Source organism: Pseudonaja textilis, chromosome 3, assembly GCF_049901715.1.
Source record: "Pseudonaja textilis isolate UNSWEBS1 chromosome 3, rPseTex1.2, whole genome shotgun sequence".
In the NCBI taxonomy this organism is placed as follows: domain Eukaryota; kingdom Metazoa; phylum Chordata; class Lepidosauria; order Squamata; family Elapidae; genus Pseudonaja; species Pseudonaja textilis.
The window spans coordinates 9,429,771-9,454,190 of NC_141992.1; the positions used below are offsets into that span (position 1 = coordinate 9,429,771).

Genomic DNA, 24,420 nt, shown 5'->3' on the forward strand with positions numbered 1-24,420 from the left:
AGTTGTTCAGATTCCTGTAGACAGTTTAACTTTGCCGTAAATATTTATTCTTGTTTGAATTGTCTGAATCTCCTGATTGCCCTGGTGGTTGGCAAGAGGCACTCAAGCTTGGCCAACGTCGACTCCATAGACGGGAAAGCTTTCTGGAGAACCTCAACAGGCGACTTCTATGCTGGATCAAGATGACAAAACATGGAGACATAACTCACAAAAAGCCAGAGGCCAAGGCAGGAACATCACCTCACTGTTAACCATGGACGCATATTCATTCCAATGGACAGCAATCAGCTAAACATGTTCATGCGGCGGTGAAGTTGGAAGTCATGTCTGAAAGCAGGACAGACCCCTTTCACAAGTTCTGTTTCCTGTCTTTCTGGAACCTTTTTTTCCCCCTTCCTTTCTTTTCTTCTTGAGAATCCCGATGTCTCAATAGGTGGTTTCTCTGGTGACCTGGCTAGAAAAAGTATGGTTACTAGAGATGCTGTTGGATTTTCTGTTGAACTTGGCTCTCTTCTTCTTTTTTTTCCATGGCAGGCATATGGAAACGAAAGTAGAAAAGAAGATCTGGCGGAAGTTGGTGGAGACCAAGTTGTAGAGGACCGGGTTAATGGCTGAGCTAACGTAGAAGAGGATGTTGGTCAGCATGTAGAAATAGTGATAGAAGTCGAAAAGGAAGCTGAGAGGAAAGAAAAAAAGGGAAGATATTCTCAGTGGAGTACAAGTGAAAAATACACAAGTGGCCTGCCCTTATTGTAAAATGTAAACGCAGCCCAGTTCCAAGAACCACCAAGAACCCTCTAGCACTGATGAAGTTGCCGAGTTGGGTAATGAAACGGCTGAAAGAAAACCTCCAAGTTCAGAGAGCAGCAAGAACCTCATAGCCATCCTCCTCCTCCTCCTCCTCCTCCTCCTCCTCCTCCTCCTCCTCCTCCTCCTCCTCCTCCTCCTCCCTCCTCCTCCTCCTCCTCCTCCTCCACCTCCTCCTCTCTGCAAATTGCACTCTCTTCTAGCCATAATGGATGATACCAGCAAACATCGGTAAGAAAAACCCCGAGCTCAGAGAGCACCAAAGACTTCACAGTCCTCCTCCTCCTATTCTCTGCAAATCCCACTCCCTTCTAGCACTGATGATGTTACCTAGCTGGGTAATGAAATGTCTGCAGAAAATAGCTGAGCTCAGAGAGCACCAAGAACCTCACAGTCCTCCTCCTCCTCCTCCTCCTCTCCACAAACCTCATTCTCTTCTAGCTCTGATAATGTCTGAGAATAACTTGGGCAATGAAACATCTGTAAGAAAACATCCAAGCTCAGAGAATACCAAGGACTCCACAGATAGATCTTCAAATTGCATCAGAACTTTAGAAGGCCCATTGCCCACTGCTGTATAATTGAATCAAAAGGATACTCATGGGTTGGGATCGGTTATGGTATTTCGGACTCACTAGCAAAAGAGGGACAAAAGTCTAGACCATTCGCCTGCTCAGAATGATAATAGGAATCAAATTACTTACTCTGACCACTGATTTTCTGAGATGTAGCAATACATAAGCCGCCGCACATGGTATGGAAGCCAGCACACTACAAAGGCAATCACAACAGCACCTGAAATGGAGAGTGAAGGAATAATGAAGTTAGCTACTCATTCTGTAAGGTTAAAAAAAAAAAAGGCAAAAGTTTCCCTTGACCAATTCTGTCCAACTCTAGCTGGCATGTGGTTGTTAAGTGAATCTGGCTTCCCCATTGACTTTGCTTGTCAGAAAGAGTGCGAGAAACAGTCATAAGTCACTGTTTTCAGTGTTGTCGTAACCTCGAATGGTCACTAAACTAACTGTTGTAAGTCGAGGACTACCCGTCATTGCTTTTTCTACCACTGGTGTCATTTTATGACTGAAGGCTACCTGCTCAACGGGAGTTCAATCCATGCCAAGGAGAAAGCGGAAAACAATTGGAAGGCTCCCTGAGGCCTCTGTTGTGAAATGCAGCCGAAATTTTATTTTCCACGGGTGAACAATGCATCACTAATCTTTTAAATCACCCATATGTCAGGAGCAACTGTCTCATTTCAAGGCAGTGAGTCATTGGAACGATTTCTGTAATGGATCAGACTGCTTGGGTGCACATATTATTTATTAAGTGTACGATGGGAGCATGACAGAAGAGAAGTAAACATATATACACGGCCTATGGAATAGAATGGAATGGAATGGAGTGGAGTGGAGCGAAGTAGACTAGACTAGAGTAGACTAGACTAGAATAGAATAGAATAGAATCGGGGATGGGATAGAATAGAATTAATTAGAATAGGAATAGAAATAAATACAAATAGAATAGAATGCAGAATAGAATAGAATAGAATAGAATAGAATAGAATAGAATAGAATAGAATAGAATAGTTCTGGATTCAAAATTCCCAACAACCGGTTCTCTGCCCAGTTGCTGAGTGGGTGTGGCCTACTGGAACTTCCATTTTTCACCATCCCCAGAGTCCAGAGGCTTCCCTGAGGCCCCTGGGAGGGCAAAAACGGTCTCCCCCAAGCTCCAGAGGCCCTCCCAAAACTGGAAACAGGCCTGTTTCCAGACTTCCAGAACTTCTGGGGAGGGGGCGTTTTTCGCCCTCCTAGAGCCTCCACACGGACCCTGCACTTACCTGCATCCAAAACAGGCCACGTGGAGACACTTGGGAGGAGTAGGGCAAGGTGGGTGGGGTCAGCCAGTCGGTTCAACTATTGGTTTGGTGAACCAGATTATAATTTTAACATCCGGTTCGCCTGAACCGGCCCGAACTGGCTGAATCTCACTCCTGGCTGGAAGGGACCTTGGAGGTCTTCTAGTCCAACCCTCTGCTCAAGCAGGAGACCTGATACCACTTCAGACAATGGCTATCCACTCTCTTCTTAAAAGCCTCCAGTGACGGGACACTCACAGCACCTTCTGTAGGCAAGCCATTCTACTGGTTGATTGTTATAATTGTTAGGAAATTTCTTCTTAGTTCTCTGAGTGAAACTTCAATGAGGGTATCGTAGTGGCCTCATAACCAGATATCCAACTCAGCTATCCAGGTGATTACCTCTGGCATTGCTTTGTGGAGATCTTCTAGGGAACTTGAGAACACACGTCACGGGCCATCTTTCACAACGTGTTTAATAGTTTGCACATCAGCACCACAAATTGCAATAAGGGGAATCTTCCCATCTCCTTTATCTTTCTCAAATTCACACACCTCTGTACTTTGACACCTCTTCCTATCTTTTTGTTTTACTGACACAGAATTTATCGGAATGAACTTGCAGCAAAGAAGGTTTAGCTGTGTGGGCTTCCTATGGCTGAGCCTCCATTTCAAAATTTGCTTTTGCTATCAGTGCTCAGATTCATAGTGTTTCCCTGCCTCGACAATTTCGAGATGCATGGGCTTTGCTTGTAGAATTTTTAAGCCATGTAGTGGCCATGCAGAAAAATACAGGTAGTCCTCGACGTATGACCACAACTGAGCCTAACATTTCCACTGCTAAGCAAGGCTATTATTCAGTGAGTTTTGCCCCAAGCGTGGCAAGAACATTTGTAAAATGGGGCAAAACTCACTTGGCAACAGTCTTGCTTAACAATGGAAATTTGGGGGTCAATTGTAGTTGCGAGTCAAGGACTATTATTGAGTCTGTCATCTGCACCTCTATAACTGTCTGGTTTGGTTCTGCAACCCAGCAAGACAGACACAGACTTCAGAGAGTAGTTAGGACTGCAGCAAAATCAATTACTACCAACCTGCCTTCAGTCAAGGACCTGTATACTGCACAAGTCAAAATGAGGGCTGTGAAAATATCTACAGAACCCTCACATCCTGGCCATAAACTGTTTCAACTTCTACCCTCAAAACGACGCTATAGAGGGCTTCCGGTTTGAAGGGCTTCAGCGACAACAAAAATCCGCAATCGTGCACGGTTTCTGTCTGGGCTCGCCGCTGGAGTGCCCCGAGCTGTCTGGTTTCGGGGCTAAGCCACCCTGTAGAAGTGGTGAAGAGGGGGGAGACCTCCAGCAGGGTCGAGGAGAGCCGCATTTCTCCTCCTCAGCTGGTCATTACTCCCTTTCCTGAAGGCGGTTGCAGCGGTGGTCAGAAATGGCCACCACAAAGAAGAACTCGACTGGAAAGGAATGTGCAGGAGGAAGATAAGAAGTGAAAGTTTTGGCTGAGTGGGTTAAATTGTAAAAGCAACAACCAAGGTACCCTGGAATTTAAACTTACAAAAAATAACATAGCTCCCAAAGTAGAGTCAGAAGCAGCGAAGGAAAGTGAAAAGGGAAAGGTTTGGCTTTTTTTTTTTTCTTCTCTCTCCTTCCCTATACTGACAACTAAGAGACTTAAATAAGAAATTGGAAAAATTCACTTTGGCATCAATAAGCAATTAAGCTGAAAATAAAACAAAATGCCAAAGGGATAATAAAGATTTCTGGACATTAAAAACTTTCTTTTTCATAAGCAGGAAGGGAGAGAAAAAGAATAAGGGCAGGATCTGGAAGAGGGAGGAGACTGCCTGGAATTAAAAAGAATCTAAAGTAAAACTTCAACAAGACTTCTAAAAGATACATTTTAACGGAAACTTTGCAACTAAATAGTAACCTCAGGAAGAGAAAGTGAAAAAAAAGAGCAAAAAAGAAACAGCTTGCGTGTATTTGGATTATTTGGTGATCTTTGGATTTTTGATTATTATATTTGAATGACTAAAATCAATTGGGTGGTTGTGTAAAAATTTATACAATGGCACCACTTCTGGATCAATTGGAAATGGAACTTAAAAAGTACAAAGAAGGGAAGGGTTCTTTTGGCTTCGTTTTTCAATTCTTAGAAATGGAGATTTGGAACGATGAGAAACAACAAGAAAAGGCTGCAAAACAAGAAGACTGGGACAAAGAAGAAGCCATCTTTAATGAACAAGTAATTCTATGTGGGGAAGAAAAGGAAAATGGGGGGGAGAGAATGGAGAATTTAAGACTTAATAAAACAACCAAAGAAAAGAAAAACAATTCGAAAAATAAGTATAATACTGGAAAGCAACAGAAAAGGGAATACAGAAGAGAGAAATAGAGGTAGAGAGACAAGGGGTAAAAGGGAGAGAGAAGAAGAGAGGGAAGAAGGAAAGGAAAAGAAGTTACAAAGGACCGGAGCAAGATATAGAGAAACAGGACCTATTTAGAGATAATGGGTGAAAATCTAACTGAAAAAGGATTCTGTAAAGGTACATAAGATTGTATTGTTATATTAGTAATAGAAATAACTTTAGAAAATTGGAAACAACGTATGATTAAAATGAGGGATAAAATAGTTAGTGTAATTTAGTAAAATGTTTGTGAATAAAATAAGTGAAATAAAATAAATGAGAAAATTGAATTAGGAAGGAACGGGAACATTTTAATTAGTTACTGTTTTATAAAATATAAGTGAAGAGGTGGGGATTAACTATGGAAAGCTTATAATTGTTCCCATAGAAGTATGATATTTAATTGAAAAGTAATGTTAAAGAAGTTAAGACTTTAATGAATATTAATATTAATGATAGAATTTAATTGGAATGGAATGTTGTTTTAATTATATACATTTATAATTTTTTTCCGTTTTTTAAGAATACAGTGTGTATTTTAAGAATGTACCAAGCAGAATCCGAATGGAAGTTATGTATTATATTGAATGCTACAACTTTAGGGAAAAGATATAACGGCGTCATACTCCAATCAGTAACTACAGGAGAAATTTTGTTTAATGAGAAAAGATAATAGATAATTGAAAAAGGACAGACAAAAAATATAAATACAATGATTTGAATTGAGATGAGATAATTAAAATAAAATTGAGAAAATTAAAAGAGGGGAGAAGCTATGCAGAAAATGTAAAATAGTAATAAGATATGGAATAGAATATCAAAATGAGCATGAACCTGAATTTGTGTCTGTACGAAGAAATGTAACCCGGGATTATGCTGCTTTTAAAAAAGATGTTTTATTTGTATTTTTTTTCTCTTTGTGAAAACTCAAATAAAATTTACAAAAAAAAAAAAAAATCCACAACGCTAGAGTTATAACATACCTAAACACAACTAGCACACCTAAACACAACTAGCACACCTAAACACAACTAGACACAAGGATATTTTTTTCCTGAACACCATCACTCTGCTAAAGAAATAATTCCCTCAACACTGTTCAACTAATTACAAAGTCTGCAAAGTCTACTATCACTATTAATCTTCTCATCGTACCTTTCACCCACCCCCTCCCGCTTATGACTGTATGACTGTAACCTTGTTGCTTCTATCCTTACGATTTATACTGACTGTTTCCTAGTATGATTTGATTGCTTATTGTACCCTATGACTATTATTAAGTGTTGTACCTTATGATTCTTGACTCTTGATGAATGTCTCTTTTCTTTTTATGTACACCGACAGCATTTGCACCAAGAGAAATTCCTTGTGTGCCTAATCACACTTGGCCAATAAAGAATTCTATTCTATTCTATTCTATTCTATTCTATTCTATTCTATTCTATTCTATTCTATGCTATGCTATGCTATGCTATGCTATGCTATTCTATTCTATTCTATTCTATTCTATTCTATTCAATTCTATTCTATTCTATTCTATTCCATTCGTAATCTTTTGAATCAGACTAACTGTAATTGTCAGGTTGCCGCCATCAGAGGCTAGAAGGGGAGGGGGAGGGAAGGATAGATTGTCAATAAAGCTGTGTGTGTATGTGAGGCAAAATAGGGAGCAGGGAATGACAGGTGATAAAGGCCAGAGAACCTCCCATCCAGTTTGTACCAGCATCCAAGGCTGGGCACCCCGAGAAAGAATGTGGATAACCACAAAACACCTCAGCATTCTCAAAACACTTCAGTGAGTTCTGATTGGCTGAAGATGGACTAGTTACAAAGGGAGGGTTATGATGAGTGGAAACCTTTCTGTATCTCTTGAGTGCAGGATACCCAGAGCTCCCCTGACTTTACTGTAGCCAAGATCTTTTTGTAAAAGAATCATTTGCCTCAACCAAATGGAGTCGAGGGTCTTTCTTTCTCAAGGGAACAGATTGGGGCAGGTCTGACAGTAGTCTTAAGTGAATTACTGCAGTTTTAAGTGAATCGGGCCATCGTTAAATGAATCTGGCTTCCCCCCCCATTGATTTTGATTGTCAGAAGGTCACAAATGGCAGTCATTTTTGCAACCATCACAAATAGACGCTGATTATCAATTACCTACATTTTTATTATGTGTACGGGGATGCTGCAATGGTTGCAAGTGCAAGCAACAGTCATCTCTTTTTCAGTATTGTTATAACTTCGAACAGTTGCTAAATGAATAGTCATAAGTTGAGGACTGAATAATCATTATAGTGATGACATTCTAGCCCGGTAATTTACCATTCCCCCGGGATGCTTGTTTGTTTGTGTTTAACTTCCACATCTAGTCCAGAATCCTAGGATTTCCTGGCTGATTCCCATCCATGTCAGACTCTAATATAACTCTATTCAGTCTCTTATTCAATTCTTTATTAGATGCTGCCAATTGTGATGCTTTTTTTTTTGTTGGCAAGAATTGTTAGCACAAACCTCTTATTCTACCACTTGGAATACAAGCTGGTGACTTGTTTCTCTACTGAAGCGTGAAGCTTGCCAGAATTGCAGCTCCTGATTTCAATTATTGAACTACAAATGGCACACTGCCACGAAAAACCCATCTCTCTATTTGAATTTTAACCAGCTTTTTTTGGCTCGGGGACACTGTCGATACTCTCAATCCTGCATTTTAATGAAAGGCCTTAGCCAGATTTTAAAAAAGAATGACTTTTGTTCAAATGACTTCATTAAAGGTTGATAGGTCTGGGCTGTAGCTCTTCAAATGACCACTCGGTGGCAGCAAAGAGATATAAAAAGTCTAACTCTTTGCTTCCACCTGGTGGTCACCTGGAATTGTGCATCGGATCTGGTACAATTAGTCCTTGACAAATGGCCATTTACGGTCATACATCATGATGATTGTGAAATTTTATGATATTTTTCTGGTGGTCATTAAGTGAATGTGGTATTCATTAAGTGAACTAATGGTTTGCAATAGACTCAGTTTGGACTTAAACTGGATATCATACCTACTCCAGTCGTCCCCTCAGGAAAGCAACACTCTTGAATCCATTGAGTTGAATCAAAAGAACTTTTACTGAGAGAAACTGGGTGCAGTAAAGTCAGGTGGAATCTGAAGGTCCCACATGAAGCATAAAGCAATTCCTTTGGTTTTCCAATCCCAACACCCCTGACCAGTCCACTGGTAGCCAATGTGATACCAATAACATTAGATTTACATATCACTTCACAGTGCTTCATAGCCCTCTCTAAGCAGTTTACAGAGTCAGCCTATTGCCCCGACAATCTGGGTCCTCATTTTACCCACCACGGAAGGATAGAAGGCTGAGTCAACCTTGAGCCTGGTGAGAATCGAACTATCGAATTGCAGTCAGCTGGCAGTCAGCAGAAGTAGCCTCCCATTCTGCATTCTAATCACTGTGCCACCAGAAGTTGTGGGTGCTTCATCACTGGAGGCTTTTAAGAAGAGACAGGACAGTCACGTGTCTGAAATGGTATTGGGTCTACTGCTTGAGCCAAGGGTTGGACTAGAAGACCTCCAAGGTCCCTTCCAGCTTCTATTCTATTTTCTATTTATTTTCTATTTTCTATTCATTACATAGGCTGTGTATATATGCTTACTTCTCTTCTGCATGTTTCCATCATACATTAAATAAATAATGTGTGCACCCAAGCAGTCTGATCCATTGCAGAAATCGTTCCAATGCCTCACCGCCTTAAAATGAGACCGTTGCTCATGACGTATGGATGATTTAAAAGATTAGCGATGCAGTGTTCACCCAGTGAAAATAAAATTTCAGCTGCATTTTACAACACGTAAGACCTCCAAGATCCTTTCCCACTCAATTCTGATGCGGAGAAGATGTTTTGAGAACGCTGAGGTGCTAGACAGATAGTAGTTCACACTCAGGGCACGACAGCCTTGGAAACTGGCAACAACCCGCTGGGAAGAAGACGGTCCCATCTCTGAAGACAGTCCCCCTCCCTAATTCTCAAGTGAACAGCATAAACAGAAAAATCCCAGGCATGGCATTCCCCATCCCCTGTAGCATAATGGCAGGACACTGTTGGAAGAATTATCCTTCTGGGTTCAGTTCCAAGTGGGGAAGAAAGACATTGGAACCATGGAGGCTGTTTGGAAAGATGATTTAATGGTGGACAGGATCACATGGCTTGGAGCTCCAAAGAAGGAAGGGATGATCACATGCTTTAAGACAGGGGTGTCCAACCTTGGCAACTTTAAGACTTGTGGACTTCAACTCCCAGAATTCCTCAGCCAGCAAAGCAAGTCTTAAAGTTGCCAAGGTTGGACACCCCTGCTTTAAGATGTTGGGTGAAGGAAAAGAAGGGAGGGCTGAGATGCATAGAGTCCTCTTTTGGGATTTGAATTTGATCCTTGTGTTCTGATTGGTTGTCAGACTCCCCCTGGGCCCATGCAGGGGCAACTCTGTAGGCTGTCCTGAGTTCCAGGCTTGGTTGAACTTTGCTGGATGATGATGTAATGAAAGGGATTTGGGCAATTCCTATTATAGCTCGACCTGGAGATCTTTGTTATGTAACAAAAGAAGACCCACTCAATCAGCTGGGACTTGGGAGGCAGAGAATAGATGGGGGCAGGGCCAGTCAGAGGGGGTATTTGCTGGTTCTCCGAACTACTCAAATTTTCCATTACCAGTTCTCCAGAACTGGTCAGAACCTGCTGAATACCACCTCTGGTTTCGGCTCTTTTTAAGGGAAATGTTCTGCCTTTTTAATATTTCCTAGGATATTTCATTTTTCTAGGAGAGGGATGTGTGCTAACTTCCTACAACACAATAGAGCAGTGGCCCCCAACCTTTTTTGTGCCACAGCCCGGTACTGGCATCACAAAATGATCCGCGGCCCGGTACCGGCATCAGCACACATGACAAGGCAAGGTGAGCCGAGCGACCGGCCAGCCAGCTGTCCCCCGCTTCTCCCCGCCACCTTCAACTCCTCCTTTGTACCTTTGTCGATGGGCTTTGCTTCGGGATGGCTGCTCGGCTTGCCTTGCCATGCCTGCTGAAAGAATCCTCGCGCCTTAGTTTCATTTGAAGCCCCCCCACTTCGATGAAACTAAGGCGCGAGGATTCCTTCAGGACCCAAACGCCGCTTTCCAACCGGAAAAGCTCACCCGGAAACACTTTCTCATCAAACAAGATGGCGGCGCCCAGCAAACCGGCGACCCAGTAGGAAATGTTCCACGGACCAGTACCAATCCGCGGCCCGGTGGTTGGGGACCCCTGCACTAGAGCATGATAGTGGACCTGACACTGGACATAAGTGCCAATTTGGGGCAAAACAATGGTCAAAAGCTGTCACATGATTACAGGATGCTGCAAACAGCTGTTAAACGTAGCCATGTTGGCTGAGAGTCCAAAATTTAATTATGTAAGTGCAGAGGGGACCCAACCATTGGAATTTCAATTCCAGGTTATAAGTTCTCTTTCTTGGGGCCATTGTAACTTTGGTTGCTAAGCAAGCAATCATAAGCTGAGGACTACCTGTATAACAGAGGCTTAGTGTTTAGATCAGTGTTTGATTTCTGCATGCAATTCCAGCATATATTATGATTTCCGTGACAGACAAAGGAGTAGCTCTCTCTGTAAAACAAACTGAATTTTATAACAATGGCTAAATTTTGGATCAGGGTGGAGAAATGATGAAATGACGTTGTTCAACCTAATCTTGGTTTTTGCCTTTGTTATTATGTCTTTCATATTTTTCCTCTCTTCAGAACACAGAACAGGATGGCTTGGAAGAAGGCTTTTTTTCCTGCTTATTTATGGCCTCTGATATTATTAGGCACAATAATTTATATTTTATTCACTCATCTATCTAGCCATGTCTTGGTAAATGAGTAATCAATTAACAGGGTCTTTCTGTTAATTTGTAATATTCTATGCAATCCCTGCTATTAACACTTCGTAATTAGAGGAAGCCGGGCCATTGGCTGTATCTTAAATGAATTTGCAGATCAAGAAAGAGTGGTAGTTCAAAGGAGAACAAGAATTCTCTGTCCTTGGATGCATTATTTGGACAATACTGTGCAGGCAGTACTGAAAATTATGTTATTGCCTTTTTCTTTTAGGCATCTTAACATAATTTCATTAATAAATTAATACGTGGTTAGATTCCATTTTTTTTAATGAATCTGCATCTCTTTGAGTTTTATGATTATTTGCTTAGAAAATGTGTGTATACTCTATTGGAAAATGAATGCAAATGATGTATTTTGGGGAAAAATACATATACAGTTCATGATTGCAGTTTGTAGAAAAAAATCCATATAGATTGTTATGCCTTTTTAAAAACCAAATGGTGATCTATCTATCTATCTATCTATCTATCTATCTATCTATCTATCTATCTATCTATCTATCTATCATTTATCAATCTATCTATCTATCTATCTATCTATCTATCTATCTATCTATCTATCTATCTATCTATCTATCATCTATCTCTCTATCTCTCTATCTATCATCTCTCTCTCCCTCTCTCTCCCTCCCCCCTCTCTCTCTTACACGTACACAACCTGTCTGTCTTTCTGTCTGTCTGTCTGTCTGTCTGTCTGCCTGTCTGTCTGTCTGATCTATCATTCTTTCCTTATGTGCTAATTCAAGATACAGCCAATGGCACAGCTTCCTCTAGTTACAAAATGTTGATGGCAGGGATTGCATGGAATATCACAAATGAACATACATAGATACACGCATACATATACATTGTATATTTATTTAAACGAATATTTGTATATCAGTGATTGCTTGACTTCTGTAGATGCCATATGCTAAATAACAACAACAATAACAATAACTGCAAAAAAACCTGCGCTAATTGGAACATCGTACATTTTAAGAAGATACTTGGTTGATAACTAGGATGCTGGCAGCAACCCGTATCAACCATCAGTGCCAGTCAGTGATATTTGTGATACATTTTTAAATGTTCAATTGATCAAACATTTAGTTTCATGTTTAATGTTTCATGTTTAATGAATAAAAGAGATAACAACAACAATAATAATAATTTTTAAATGTTCAGTTGGCTGAGTTTTTCATGTTTAATGAATAAAAGAATAATAATAGTACTAATAATAAATAAATCCACCTCTGCCTATCACAGGTCCTTGGTGAGGACTCGATTGGTAGACAGAAATGCCAAACTCACTCTGAATATCTGGCTGACTGTGGGACAATGAATAATAATATAGCTTCCAGAACCCCTTATCATCTTTGTTGTTCTTTCTAGGGTTTCGACATCTTTTTTGTATCATGCTGACACAGTGGGATCCAAGGATGACCTCTTGAGAAGGAAGGGCTCAACACTGCTCCTTTCAGGACATTATGGATTGCCACAAACAGACATCAAGCACTACATGGACCCAACACAACTGGTTCAAATATCCCCCAGGTAGTTGGGAGTATTAGACGTTTCTTCTCTGGAAGTCAAAATACTCTCAACTTATAAAACATTTCTATACTTGTTTCTAAATTGCCATTAGAAAGAGGAGGGAGAGGGAAGACTGGAGAAGTATACAGCAAATGAACTTAGAAGCACATTCCAACCTTATCTTTAAAAAGACTGTAGCTAAGCTACTGGAGCTTTTGCCAGTGAAAATCTTTAATTGGAGAATGTGATGGATGACCCCTAACCCATATAGTGCTTAATTGGAGAAACTGATTTATGGCACACCCAAGGGTGAGGGGGGGAGTCACAGGTGACTGTAATTACATATGCCAGAATTGGCTTCATATAGGTCATGCCAGTATGTCGCTCCAAATGAATTCTTTAAAGTTTTTTGAAGTTTGGCTCGAGAATCATGATTTCATTAGGGTGATTGCTGGAATCCTGACAAATACATCATTTCCAAGCCACAGGGGCAGGATGTCAGCCATATGGATAAACTGAATGTTAGAGAAGAGGAAGGTGGCCTCAAACCAGAGGGGTACGTACGTAGAACTCGGACTCCGTGCTTCAAGGTTTGAACACGGCCAGGTTCCATGGACATGCTAAGCATGGTCTGCTGTCCTCCAATTGTGCACACTTGGTGTTCTTGGGCCGCTTGCTTGAACATGATGATAAGTTGGTTGGCTATGATGGTGTTGAGGACGGAGATAACCGCCATTGGGAAAACGAAGGAGATGAAGACGTTGACCTGGATGGGACAGGAAGAGAGGAAACAGAGGAATCTTGTTAGCACCTAAAAGGGGAGAGAAGAGATTAGAGATTTGGGTGCTGGTGGGATCCATTCTTTCCAGTAAAAATGCGATCACAGGTGGTCTCGACTTGCAATCATTTATTTAGTGACCATTCAAAGATACAATGACGGTAGGAGATGACCAGGCTGAGCTTGAGGGAAGGAACTGGCCTTCGGTTCCTGAAAAGAGGAGGAGAGGGAACCTCTTAACAATATTTTTGTGTTACAGCAACCACCACCTGGTTTGCCAGCTCCTTCCAAAGAAGGGGAGGTGAATTCCTTTGAGACGGTCTACCTTCTGCCTTTGCCAAGTTTCTATAAGGACTTAGACTTTGAAGACAGAAAGCAGGAAAGGGAAAGCAGCAAAGAAGAACCCAAGGAAGAGGAAGGGGTCCAAGACAGAGGGAAGGGTGATCTAGAAGATGACCAGGCTGAGCTGGAGGATGGGGTCAAATGCATCACCAGTCTCCAATCCCTTTGCACCCACAAGAGATCTAAATCGGGCCCACCTATTGACTCTGATATATCTGCCAATTTCCTTGGACCATCCAGATTCTTTGTCATATTAGAACTGGAAGGGACCCTGCTTAGGCAGGAAACCCTATATCATTTCAGACCAAGGGTTGTTCAGTCTCTTTGTAAAAACTTCCAGTGTTGGAGCATTCACAACTTCTGGAGACAAGTTGTTCCATTGATTAATTGTTCTGTCTGTCAAGAAATTTCTCCTTAGTTCTAGGTTGTTTATCTCCTTGATTAGTTTCTATCTGTTGCTTCTTATCCTGCCCTCAGGTGCTTTGACTCCCTCTTCTTTGTGGCAGCCCCTGAGATATTGGAAGATTGCTATCATTTCACTCCTAGTCCTTCTTTTCATCAAACTAGACATACCCAATTCCTGACACTGTTCTTTATATGTTTAAACCTCCAGTCCCCTAATAATCTTTGTTGCTCTTCTCTGCCCTCTTTCTAGAACAGGGGTCTCCAACCTTGGCAACTTTAAGACTTGTAGACTTCAACTCCCAGATTTCCTCAGCCAGCAACGTTGGAAGCACATTCTAACTTATCTTAGAAAAGATTGTAGCTAACCTACTGGAGCTTTTGCTCATGAAAACCTTTAATTGGAGAACATGATGGATGACACCTAGCCCATGTAATGCTTAATTGGAGAAACTGATTTATGGCACACCCAGGGGCGAGGGGGTGACTATAGTTATGTATGCCAGAATCAGCTTCATACAGGTCATGCCAGTATGTCGCTCCTAATGAATTCTTTGAAGTTTTTTGAAGTTTGGCTCAAGAATCATTATTTAATCAGAGTGATTGCTGGAATCCTGACACAGGAGAATGGAGCTGGAAAGCAGGTTAGTGGGAATTCTGGGAATTAAAGTCGACAAGTCTTAAAGTTGCCAATGTTGGAGACCCCCGTTCTAGAGTTTCAACATCTTTTTTACATCATGGCGACCAAAACTGGATGTAGGATTCCAAGTGTGGCCTTACCAAGGCATTATAAAGCGGTATGAACACTTCATGTGATCTTGATTCTATCCCTCTGTTTATGCAGAGGAATATGAACAGTCATAAGTCACTTTTTTTCAGTGCTGTTGCAACTTCAAATGGTCACTAAATGAAATGTGGCAACTGGAGGACTACCTGTATTTTATTCCCAGGGCAGGATCACATAGTTTGGCTGATCTTCAAAAACTAAGAAGGCTTGGAATGTGCTAGAACATGAATGAGAGACCGCTAGGTGATTTGTAGACTACAGATAGTTTAAGAAGTCAAAGAAACTCCGTGATGAAAACAGTGGCCCATCACTTCCATGTGGCTGCTCAGAAATGAGATGAATATGTCTATGAATTCACAGGGAAATGACAAAAATTCATTTCTGCTTTCTGTTAAAATGTTCTCCTCACGAGTAGTTTCTAGAGCCCCAAATCTTTGTCAGAACTCACTGCATCGAACACATAAATGAATAAACAGACCACAGAAAAGCAGAACTATTAAATCAGTAAAACTTTACAACAAAACCCTGCAACATAATAAATGGCACCATAAAACTGTACAGTAGAATCATAAAATAATATATGATTGATTTGAAAGCCTAGGGAAACATAAATCTTTTCCACTTGCTGACCTGCTTCTTGGGCAGCTGCTGAAATCTTGGAATGTCACCAATGCTCAATGTAAGGAAACTTACAACAAAACGATATAACTAAATCACTGAGATGCTACAGTATAGCAGGACAACAAAATACCACAATAAAACTCTTCAAGAAGGAAGTGAAGTTGAAAGTCTTTTCCCTTGCTGTCTAGTATCACAAGTGGCTATCACTGACTAGCTAATGGAGTCCCAAAAGATTATATCCCAGCTCTGTTGACATCAGTTGTGGGAATGAATTTATTTAATATTTAATTCATTTTCGTCCCACCTTTATTACTTTGTAAGGTGGTGAACATGCATAATGATAACTAATATTTCTTCTTCCTCCTATTTTCCACACAACAATCCAACAATTTGGAATTGGGTATATCTAGTTTAATGAAAAGGACTAGGGGTGGTGGTGATACGATGTGTTCCAATATTTGACAGGCTGTCACAAAGAAGATGGGTTCAATCTATTCTCCAAAGCACCCAAAGCCAGGACAAGAAGCAATGGATGGTAACTAACCCAGGAGAGAAGCAACCTGGAATTCAGGAGAAATTTCTTGACAGTTAGAACAATTAATCAGTGAAACAGCTTGTCTCTAGGAGTTGTGAATGCTCCAACATCAACACTGGAAATTTTTAGAAGAGACTGGACAATCATTTGTCTGAAAAGCTATAGGGCTTCCTGCCTGAGCAGAGGGTTGGACTAGAAGACCTTCAAGGTCCCTTCCAACTCTGTTATTCTGTATTGTTATTCTGTGAAGTCAGTTCAGTTGAGGGAGATGGACTGATTCCCCTAGCTTTCATGCCTAAAGCGGAACTAGAACTCACTGTCTCCTGGTGATTGGCCCAAAGTCACCTGACTGGCTTTCAAGCCAGTCAGTTCTACACTTAAAGAGAGTGTAGAACTCACGGTTTCCCAGTTTTGAGCTTGGTGCCTTCAGTTGTCAGTCTGTTCCAAGCTTCTGGCTCTAACATGCCTAGTGTTGTGGTTAGCCAGCAGCAGATGCGGACAGCTAAGGAGAGCGAGGACTCTGATGAGGGGACAGGACCATTAGGGAATGGACTGCTGCCTTCAGAAATTGTGGGGGCTGGCAGTAGTGATGAGGAGGTTCCTGAGGAGCCTTTGCCAAGTGCGTGTGCACGCAGGATTCCTTGGAGGAAAGAGCAACTACAACAGCATGGGTGACTCGGGAGTAAGGCTGCAAGGTAATAGCCCCTCCTTCAAGAAGATAAAAGCCAGCTGTGAAAGGAACTTTGCAGAAGGCAAAGACGTTTTGAAACTCCAGCTTCGTGGACATTCCAGTATCCTGAGTTTGTATTTAAAGATTCTTGTATTGCAAATTATTACTTGTCTGTTATCTTTTGGCAAGTCTTGCACAGTTTGGCAAGGCTTGTGCTTATCACAGCCAATTATTTTGCAAAAACATTACAAGGTTTCTGTTCTATTTGGCTTGTGTTTGATTTGTTGGAAAAGGGCGTGGGTCAGAACACCTAGCGGTGCCAGTTTGATCCGGGTTAGGCCCTACCAGTAGCTGAAAAAAGTCACCAGGATCCATAGCTGACATATCTCAGGAGCCAGAGAGAGGGGAACTAAACTCAGGCAAAAAAAGAGGGAAGGAAATGACTTCATCATAAAAAATAGAAGAAGAAAAAATTAAGCTACATCCAGGCAATGATTTTGGTCTCTAAAACTCCTCATTGCACTGAATGTTCTTGGAAGGTTCTTGAGTTGGACTAAATTCACAGTAAAATTTAATATTTCACTAGGCTTGCTCCTGTAGCAGAGGGAGGGTGAAGGATTCCTATTACCACCCCAAAAGACAAATTCATACGATAATGATAATGGAAATGTTCATTGCTAAATTGAATGTCGATCAGGGGTGGAATTCAAAAGTTCTCTGCTTGGTTGCTGGGTGGGTGTGGCCATGGTAGACGTGGCCTACCAGAACTTCCGGGAGGGCTGTTTTTCGCCTTCCTCAGAGTCTGGAGCAGAGGTGGTATTCAGCAGGTTCTGACCAGTTCTGGAGAACCGGTACCGGAAATTTTGAGTTGTTCGGAGAACCGGCAAATCCCGCCTCTGACTGGAGATTTTACAGTATCCTTCCCCTGCCACGCCCACCAAGCCACACGCACAGAACCAGTAGTAAAAAAATTTGAATCCCGCCACTAGTCCGGAGGCCTCCCTCGGGCCTCTGGGGCAGTGAAAATGGCCTCTCCTGGGCTCTGGAGGCTCTCCAGAAGCTGGAAACATGCCCGTTTCTGGACTTCCAGAACTTCCAGGAAGGCCGTTTTCCACTCTCCCAGAACCTCCGCACGGAACCTGCACTTACCTGCATCCAAAATGGGTTGTGTGGAGACTCCTGGGAGGGGAGGAGCGGGGTGAGCGGGGCCAGCCGGTCGGTTCAACTATCAATTCGGTGAACCAGATGTAAATTTAACATCTGGTTTGCCCAAACCAGCCCAAACTGGCTGAATCCACCCACTGATGTCAATGCATCTACCTGTTGTGATGTCTACCCCAATGATGCTCTGGATGAAAAACCTGGTTGTTGTCCCAGACTTTGGGAGACAGTTTGTAGAACCTTATAGGTTTTGTTATTGTGGGTTCTTCAGATGCGCAGCATTTTTTTTTGTTATCTTGTTCTTGTTTTTCTTTCCTGTTTTGACTTAGCTTGCTGTAAGCTGCTCAGAATAATTTTGGAGTTGTGAGCTTCTATGTCTCAGCCATACATAAATAAATATACTTTATCTGGATAGGGAATTATTTATACCAAGCAACGAAGTATAGTTGAATCCAGGGATGGAGAAATCTTTTGACCACAGGGGTAACTTTGAGATGCTCTCATGGCATCTAACCGTGCCAAGGTAGAAATACCCAGGTTCACAATGCTCATTTTCCAAAGGAAAAATTGGTGAATGTTTCTACTCTCCAACATTCTCCTGGGATGCCTCCTATAACAAGTTCTAAGAATGTCCTGGAGCTAAGAGGCATTCTTGAAAATAAAATTAAAAAGCCAGAAACTCAGACTTTATGGCATTTCTATTTTTGTTGCTTTTTAGAACGAATAAATAAAGTTCATTTCAATTCAAGACAGCTGAGGATTTCATAGACACACCAACTGCGGGTACATAAGCATCGAGATAAAGTTATAAGAGCAAAATTAACAGAACAGAATAAAGGAGTTAGAAGGGACATCAGAGGTCTTCTAATCCAACCTCCTGCTAGGGCAGAAAACCCTACAGCATTTCTGACAAATGGTTTTCCAATCTCTTCTTAAAAGCCCCCAGTGATGGAGCATTCACAACTTCTGGAGGCAAGCTATTCCATTAATTCAGGGCTCTTCAAACCTGACAGCTTTAAGACTTGTGGACTTCAACTCCCAGAATTCCTCCTCCAGTCATGCTGAGCTCAGGAATTGTAGGAGTTGAAGTCCACAAGTCTTAAACTTGCCAAGTTTGAAGACCCTTGCATTAATTAATTGTTCTCACTGTCAGGGAATTCCTCCTTAGTTCTAGGTTGGATCTCTCCTTGATTAGTTTCCATCCATTTCTTCTTGTCCTGCCTCCAGGTGTTTTGGAGAATAGCCTGATCCCCTCTTCTTTTAATCCCTCAAATATTGGAAGACCGTTCTCATGTCACCCCCAGTCCTTCTTTTCCTTAAACTAGACATACCCAATTCCAGCAACTGTTCTTTATGTTTTAGCCTCCAATCCCCTAATCCCCTTGGTTGCCCTTCTCTGCATTTTAAAAAATGTTTTAAAATGACTCAGATGTCACCTGTTTGATTTTTCCACCCCAAATCTTGAAGTTTTGGACTGCAGCAGGCCTCAAATCTAATTGGATTTTGTGATCTCAGAAATTGCAGGTGCTTCTAATCCATTTCTTAAAAGTCTTTAATAAGGGTACAGGCCTTAAAGATATCACTTAAAGGGGTCTTATAGATGTCATGGTGGGAGACTCTACATTGGCAACCCACCTGGTCTGAAAGTGATCCAGTGAAAGTTTTAAAGGAAAAGATCTGATCTTATATCCTAATTGGCCACCTTTAAAGATGCTTATTCTTCATGCCGCCTTGATTGCTTTTTAATCTTGTTCAGGAGTTACCGAAACAAAATAACAGAACAGAATAACAGAACTACAGAAAAACAGAGTTGACAGGGATCTTGGAGGTCAAATGCATTAGAAAAGAAACCAAGCAAAGTACAAAAAACCCAACCAAAGTACAAATAATTTCACGGATGACTCTGAACCAATCAAACTACTTTGCTTCCTGCAAAGGTTTCATCATCTTGGTCTGACTTTTATACCTTATGGGAGGGGCAATCACCTTCAAGCCTTACTCCCGAGTTGCCCCTTTTGTTTCGGCTGCTCTCGCCTTCTAGCAGTTCTGCACACATGCGCACTGGGGACAGGGTCCCCTGGGTCCTCTGCCTCTCTGCTGCCAGACTCCAAAGGCTCCAGAAACAGCACCCCACTCCCAGATGATCCTGGCCCCATCTCTGCATCAGATGCAGGACCCTAGTCCGAGTCCTGTCCAGACTCCCGGACTGATCCCCATTCTTCCCCACTGTCCGATTCCGCTGCCGTCTGCACTGGCTGCTGGTGAACCACAACAAACCAGTTGTACAAGTAGTCCTTGACCTACAATCGCAGTTGAGCAGTGGTGGGATTCAGCCAGTTTGCACCACTTCGGGGAAACAGGTTGTTAAGTTTCTGAGCAGTTTGGTGAACTGGTTTTGAAAGAAATCATTAGGGTAGAGAACGCGTTGTCAAATTATTTGAATCCCACTACTGCAGTTGAGCCCAGAATTTTCATTGCTACACCACATAGTTGTTCAGTGAGTTTTGCCCCATTTTATTACCTTTCCTTACTACAGTTGTTAAGTGAATCATTGCAGTTGTTACGCTAGTAACACAGCTGCAAAGTGAGTCTGGTTTTCCCATTGTCTTTGCTTGTCAGAAGGTAGTGAAAGTTGATCACATGAGCTCAAGGACACTGCAATTGTCATAAGTATGAATCAGTTGCCATGTTTCCAAATTCTGATCACCAGATCATGGGGGGGTTGCTTCAATGGTTTTTGTCAGTGTTCCAACTAATCAACTCCAAACCAATGAACTCCGAGACAAGCATTTACTCGAAGTTCCATTTTATTAGAGTTGTCATATCTGGGAAAATCCGAATCTAAAAGTTCCAGGTTTTCCCTTCCCAAAGGAAAATCAAAGATCCATCCCTTGCATCCCTCAGTCCATCACATGGTCCAATCAAATCTTCGTCCCCACTGGAGACATCCCTCCAGTCACTCCCCTCCAGGTGCAGGGAAACATGTCCTTGACTCTCTGAGAAAGAATGTTGCTGTGTCTAATCTTCTACCTCACAATGAAATTCCCCCTCCCAAATTCCCAGGCACTGAAAGTGGCAGACTGGAAGCTTCCAAGTAAAAATTGCTTCCAAGGCTGAGAAGTTATAAGCATGAAAAACTATGATAAGTCACTTTTTTCAGTGCTGTTGTAACTTTGCTTATCAAAAGGTCGCAAAAGGTCACCTAATCAGAGAAATGGTAATCTTTCTCACCCATATCATCCAAACACTGCAAAAATCAACCTACACATTTTTCTTGAGCAAGTAAATGAAGCCGTCTCACCAAGAACTTCATAAATTATTCTTCAGAACTTAACAGCTCTAGTTGCGGAAAAGAATGCAGTATATCCATCTTTAAAGGAAAAAATTATCAAAGCTGGGAGATTGACAAAAATGTCACAACTGTATTTTGTTTGCCTGAAAGATTTTGTTTGCCTGAAAAATCCACTTTGAGAGTTCTTGCAGTAATAGTCTTCCTTATTGTCAGGAGGAGGAAAAAATCGTTTGAAGCTTGACCCATAGAAAAGTTTTATAAGACTTCAGCATTTAAAAAGACTGTACTTTTTCTCCATTTTCCAAAGGTAGGGGAAGCAGGAAAAAAATGAAAAATAAGTAATTCTTGACAAGAGTACAAGCAGGCCTAGAAAAGCTGATCGATTGGTTGGTTGATTACACATCATCAACTTGGTGTCAGCTCTTGGAGGATGGATGGATAGAAAGCTAGCTAGGATAGATAGATAGATAGATAGATAGATAGATAGATAGATAGATAGACAGGTAGACAGATTAATACACCACTACATAGACACAGACATGATAGATAGATAGATAGATAGATAGATAGATAGATAGAAAGATGATAGACAGACAAATAGATAGAGCTAGATCAATAGATAAGTGGATAGAAAGACAGTGATAGATAGATAAATATAGACAGACAGTCAGTTTTAGTCCTGCCGTAGGTATGAAAACTGGCTGGGTGCTTTGAATCAATCACCAGGAGACAGGGAGTTCTAGTCCCGTCTTAGGCATGGAAGCTGGCTGGGTGACTTTGGGTCAATCGATTGGGCCAATTACCAGGAGACAGTGAGTTCTAGTCCTGCCTTAGACATGAAAGCCAGTCCTTCCCTCTCGTCCAACCTTCCTCACAGGGTTGTTGCTGTGGGAAAAATAGGAGGTTGAGGAGAAATAGGAGCATTATGAACAGTGGTGGGATTGGAATAACTTAACAACCAGTTCTCTGGCTGGATAGGCATGGCCGGTTGGTCATGTGACTGGGTGGGTGACATCACTCATCACACCCAGCCCCGCCTCCTGACCACTCGCTTCAAAGGCAGAGGTAGGATTCAACTGGCTGTGGCTAATTCCACCTCTGGCTGGCCCCACCCCTACTGATTTTTTGGCTTGTTTTTTGGCCATCTTTGGGCGTTTTCAGGCTGTTTTGGGGGCCATTTTCAGGCTGTTTTTTGGGCTGTTTTTAGATAGTTTGGGGGCCATTTTCAGGCCCTTTTTATCCTGAAAAAGAGTCCAAAATGGCATGAAAAATGGCACAGAAAACAGGCCAAAAAGAAGCAGGCATGGGGTCAGCCAGTGGGGGGATTTGCTTGTTTACCGAACTGTGCAGAATCTTAACTACTGGTTCGCTTGAACCAGTGCGAACTGACAGCAGCCCACCTCTGATTATGATCTTGAGTTATTTATAAAAACAATAAAGGTGAGATTAAAAATTTTTACAAACAAACAAACAAAAAGTAAGGCAGAATTTTACAATATTTGTAATTTCTGAGTCACAGCTACAGGTTCACTCTTCTTTTTTTATTTACTAATCTCGGCTACCCATAACTCAATTTATTGTACCTTGTCTAAAAAAGCTGCTTTAAAAAAAAAGATTTAATGACAAGTTTCAAGACTGAGTGACTTCGGGCCCTGGAAGATTAGCATTGATCAGATTAGCGTAGTGGTTATAAAAATCTAGTGTTTATAAAATCCAACATATATTTTGGACAGGGAGGTAGGATGAGGTTTGGAACCCAAAGGGATGAAATTGAGATTAAATCTAATAGAACATACATTGGCATCAAATACAGTCAAAATCTCTTCCATGCAGGCTCATTTGACTCATAAATCTGCAGTGCAATTTTAAACTGTTTTGAAACTAATTTAAATAACCTTAATCCAATTACTTTGGAATATAATTTAAATAGTTGCTAAAATCCATGTCACACAATCCTTCTAGAGATTGACTGCTAAAAATTATCAAAGTTTGAGACCGGTATCCAATAAAATATTTGGGATCTGCTTTTTGGTGTTTAACAAAGACAATCAGTAAATATAAAAAAAATATCAATAAACTCTGCCTGTATATCCATTCCGACCCCTCCAGCAAAATTTCTCTCTTTGATCTTAGCACCTGAAATTTTGTCTTAGTGCATTAATGTTCTCCAAATTGCTCTGCTTTGCTTAAAAAAAAAAAAATGTTCAGCTCACAAATAGGTTTCCAAGGATTTGTTGCAATAGGACATATGAATTTGTGTACATCACTTCCACTTACTTTTATTGGTTTTTGATCCCAAATTCTTTGTATCCCATTTCTTAAGAAATCCATGGATATAGATACATGCCCGAAAGCCTCACGTACCCCATCCAATGGAGTAATTACAGCAAGGAGGGAGACTTTGATGTGTCTACTCTTTTAAAGATAAGAAATCTTGTAAAAAAACCCAACAACCTTAAGTTTCAACCCTGGACTTTTAAATGTTTTGCTTAGTAACAAAAAAAAAATTAGGCTCAATTGTGGTTGTATGTTGAGGACTATCTGTACATTGCTGACTCAATATCAATTAAAAGATACTCCTTTGGTCTTTTTAGCTGCCAGCAGAAAGGGAATGGAGGAAAACTGCATTCCTCAAGTGCCTCAGATAATCGCCTTGGCAGCCTAAAGTTGTGGTGGGCAAGACTATTACTGGAAAGCATGATTGATGACTCTTGGCTATGGATGTGTCCCATTAGAGAATATACATCCAGGGGACGGGGGAAAGACCAGGGTCAAAGAGGAAATGAATGATGTATTTTAGTGTCGGCTGCATCCAGCTAATACCAACATGGCTACTTCTAACAAAACATTTTTTTTTAACTCTGATTTGAATGAGGGTTGATTTGTTGGACTCCTGACACATATTTATTCTACCTTCATCTATTACTCCAAGATCTTTTCCACGGGCATCATGACCAACCCATTAACATAGTATTCCAGGACAGTGCATTTCTTCTAAGTTACTAAATGAAGAATTTTACATTGTATGAAATTAATACCATTTCTCCCACTTTTCAAGTTTGCTTCAATTTTTTATTTTTGCCTTCTAGGGTAGTAACCAACCTTCCTCCCTCTCTTCTTGCTTTCCTTCCTTCCTTCCTTCCTTCCTTCCTTCCTTCCTTCCTTCCTTTCTGCCTGCCCTGCCTAGTTGGATAATGAAACATATGGAAGAAAACAACCAAGGTCAGAGAGCATCAAGGACTCCTCTCCTCCTCCTCCTCCACCTCCTCCTCCTCCTCCTCCTCCTCTCCTTGTTC

At 41.3% G+C, this 24,420-nt stretch overlaps 1 protein-coding gene across 1 annotated transcript in view; it reads right to left on the minus strand.

Moving 5' to 3' along the window:
- Positions 1-397: 397 nt before the first annotated feature.
- The window catches only part of NTSR1 (neurotensin receptor 1), a 148,140-nt gene continuing 124,117 nt past the window's right edge, over positions 398-24,420 (minus strand). Inside the window, exons 2-4 of the mRNA XM_026697395.2 lie at positions 13,101-13,302; positions 1,512-1,602; positions 398-676 (exon numbers count right to left, since the gene is read on the minus strand). Coding sequence (XP_026553180.1) covers positions 427-676; positions 1,512-1,602; positions 13,101-13,302 — 543 coding nt within the window. The 3' untranslated portion in view covers positions 398-426. The remainder of the gene's footprint in view (positions 677-1,511; positions 1,603-13,100; positions 13,303-24,420) is intronic.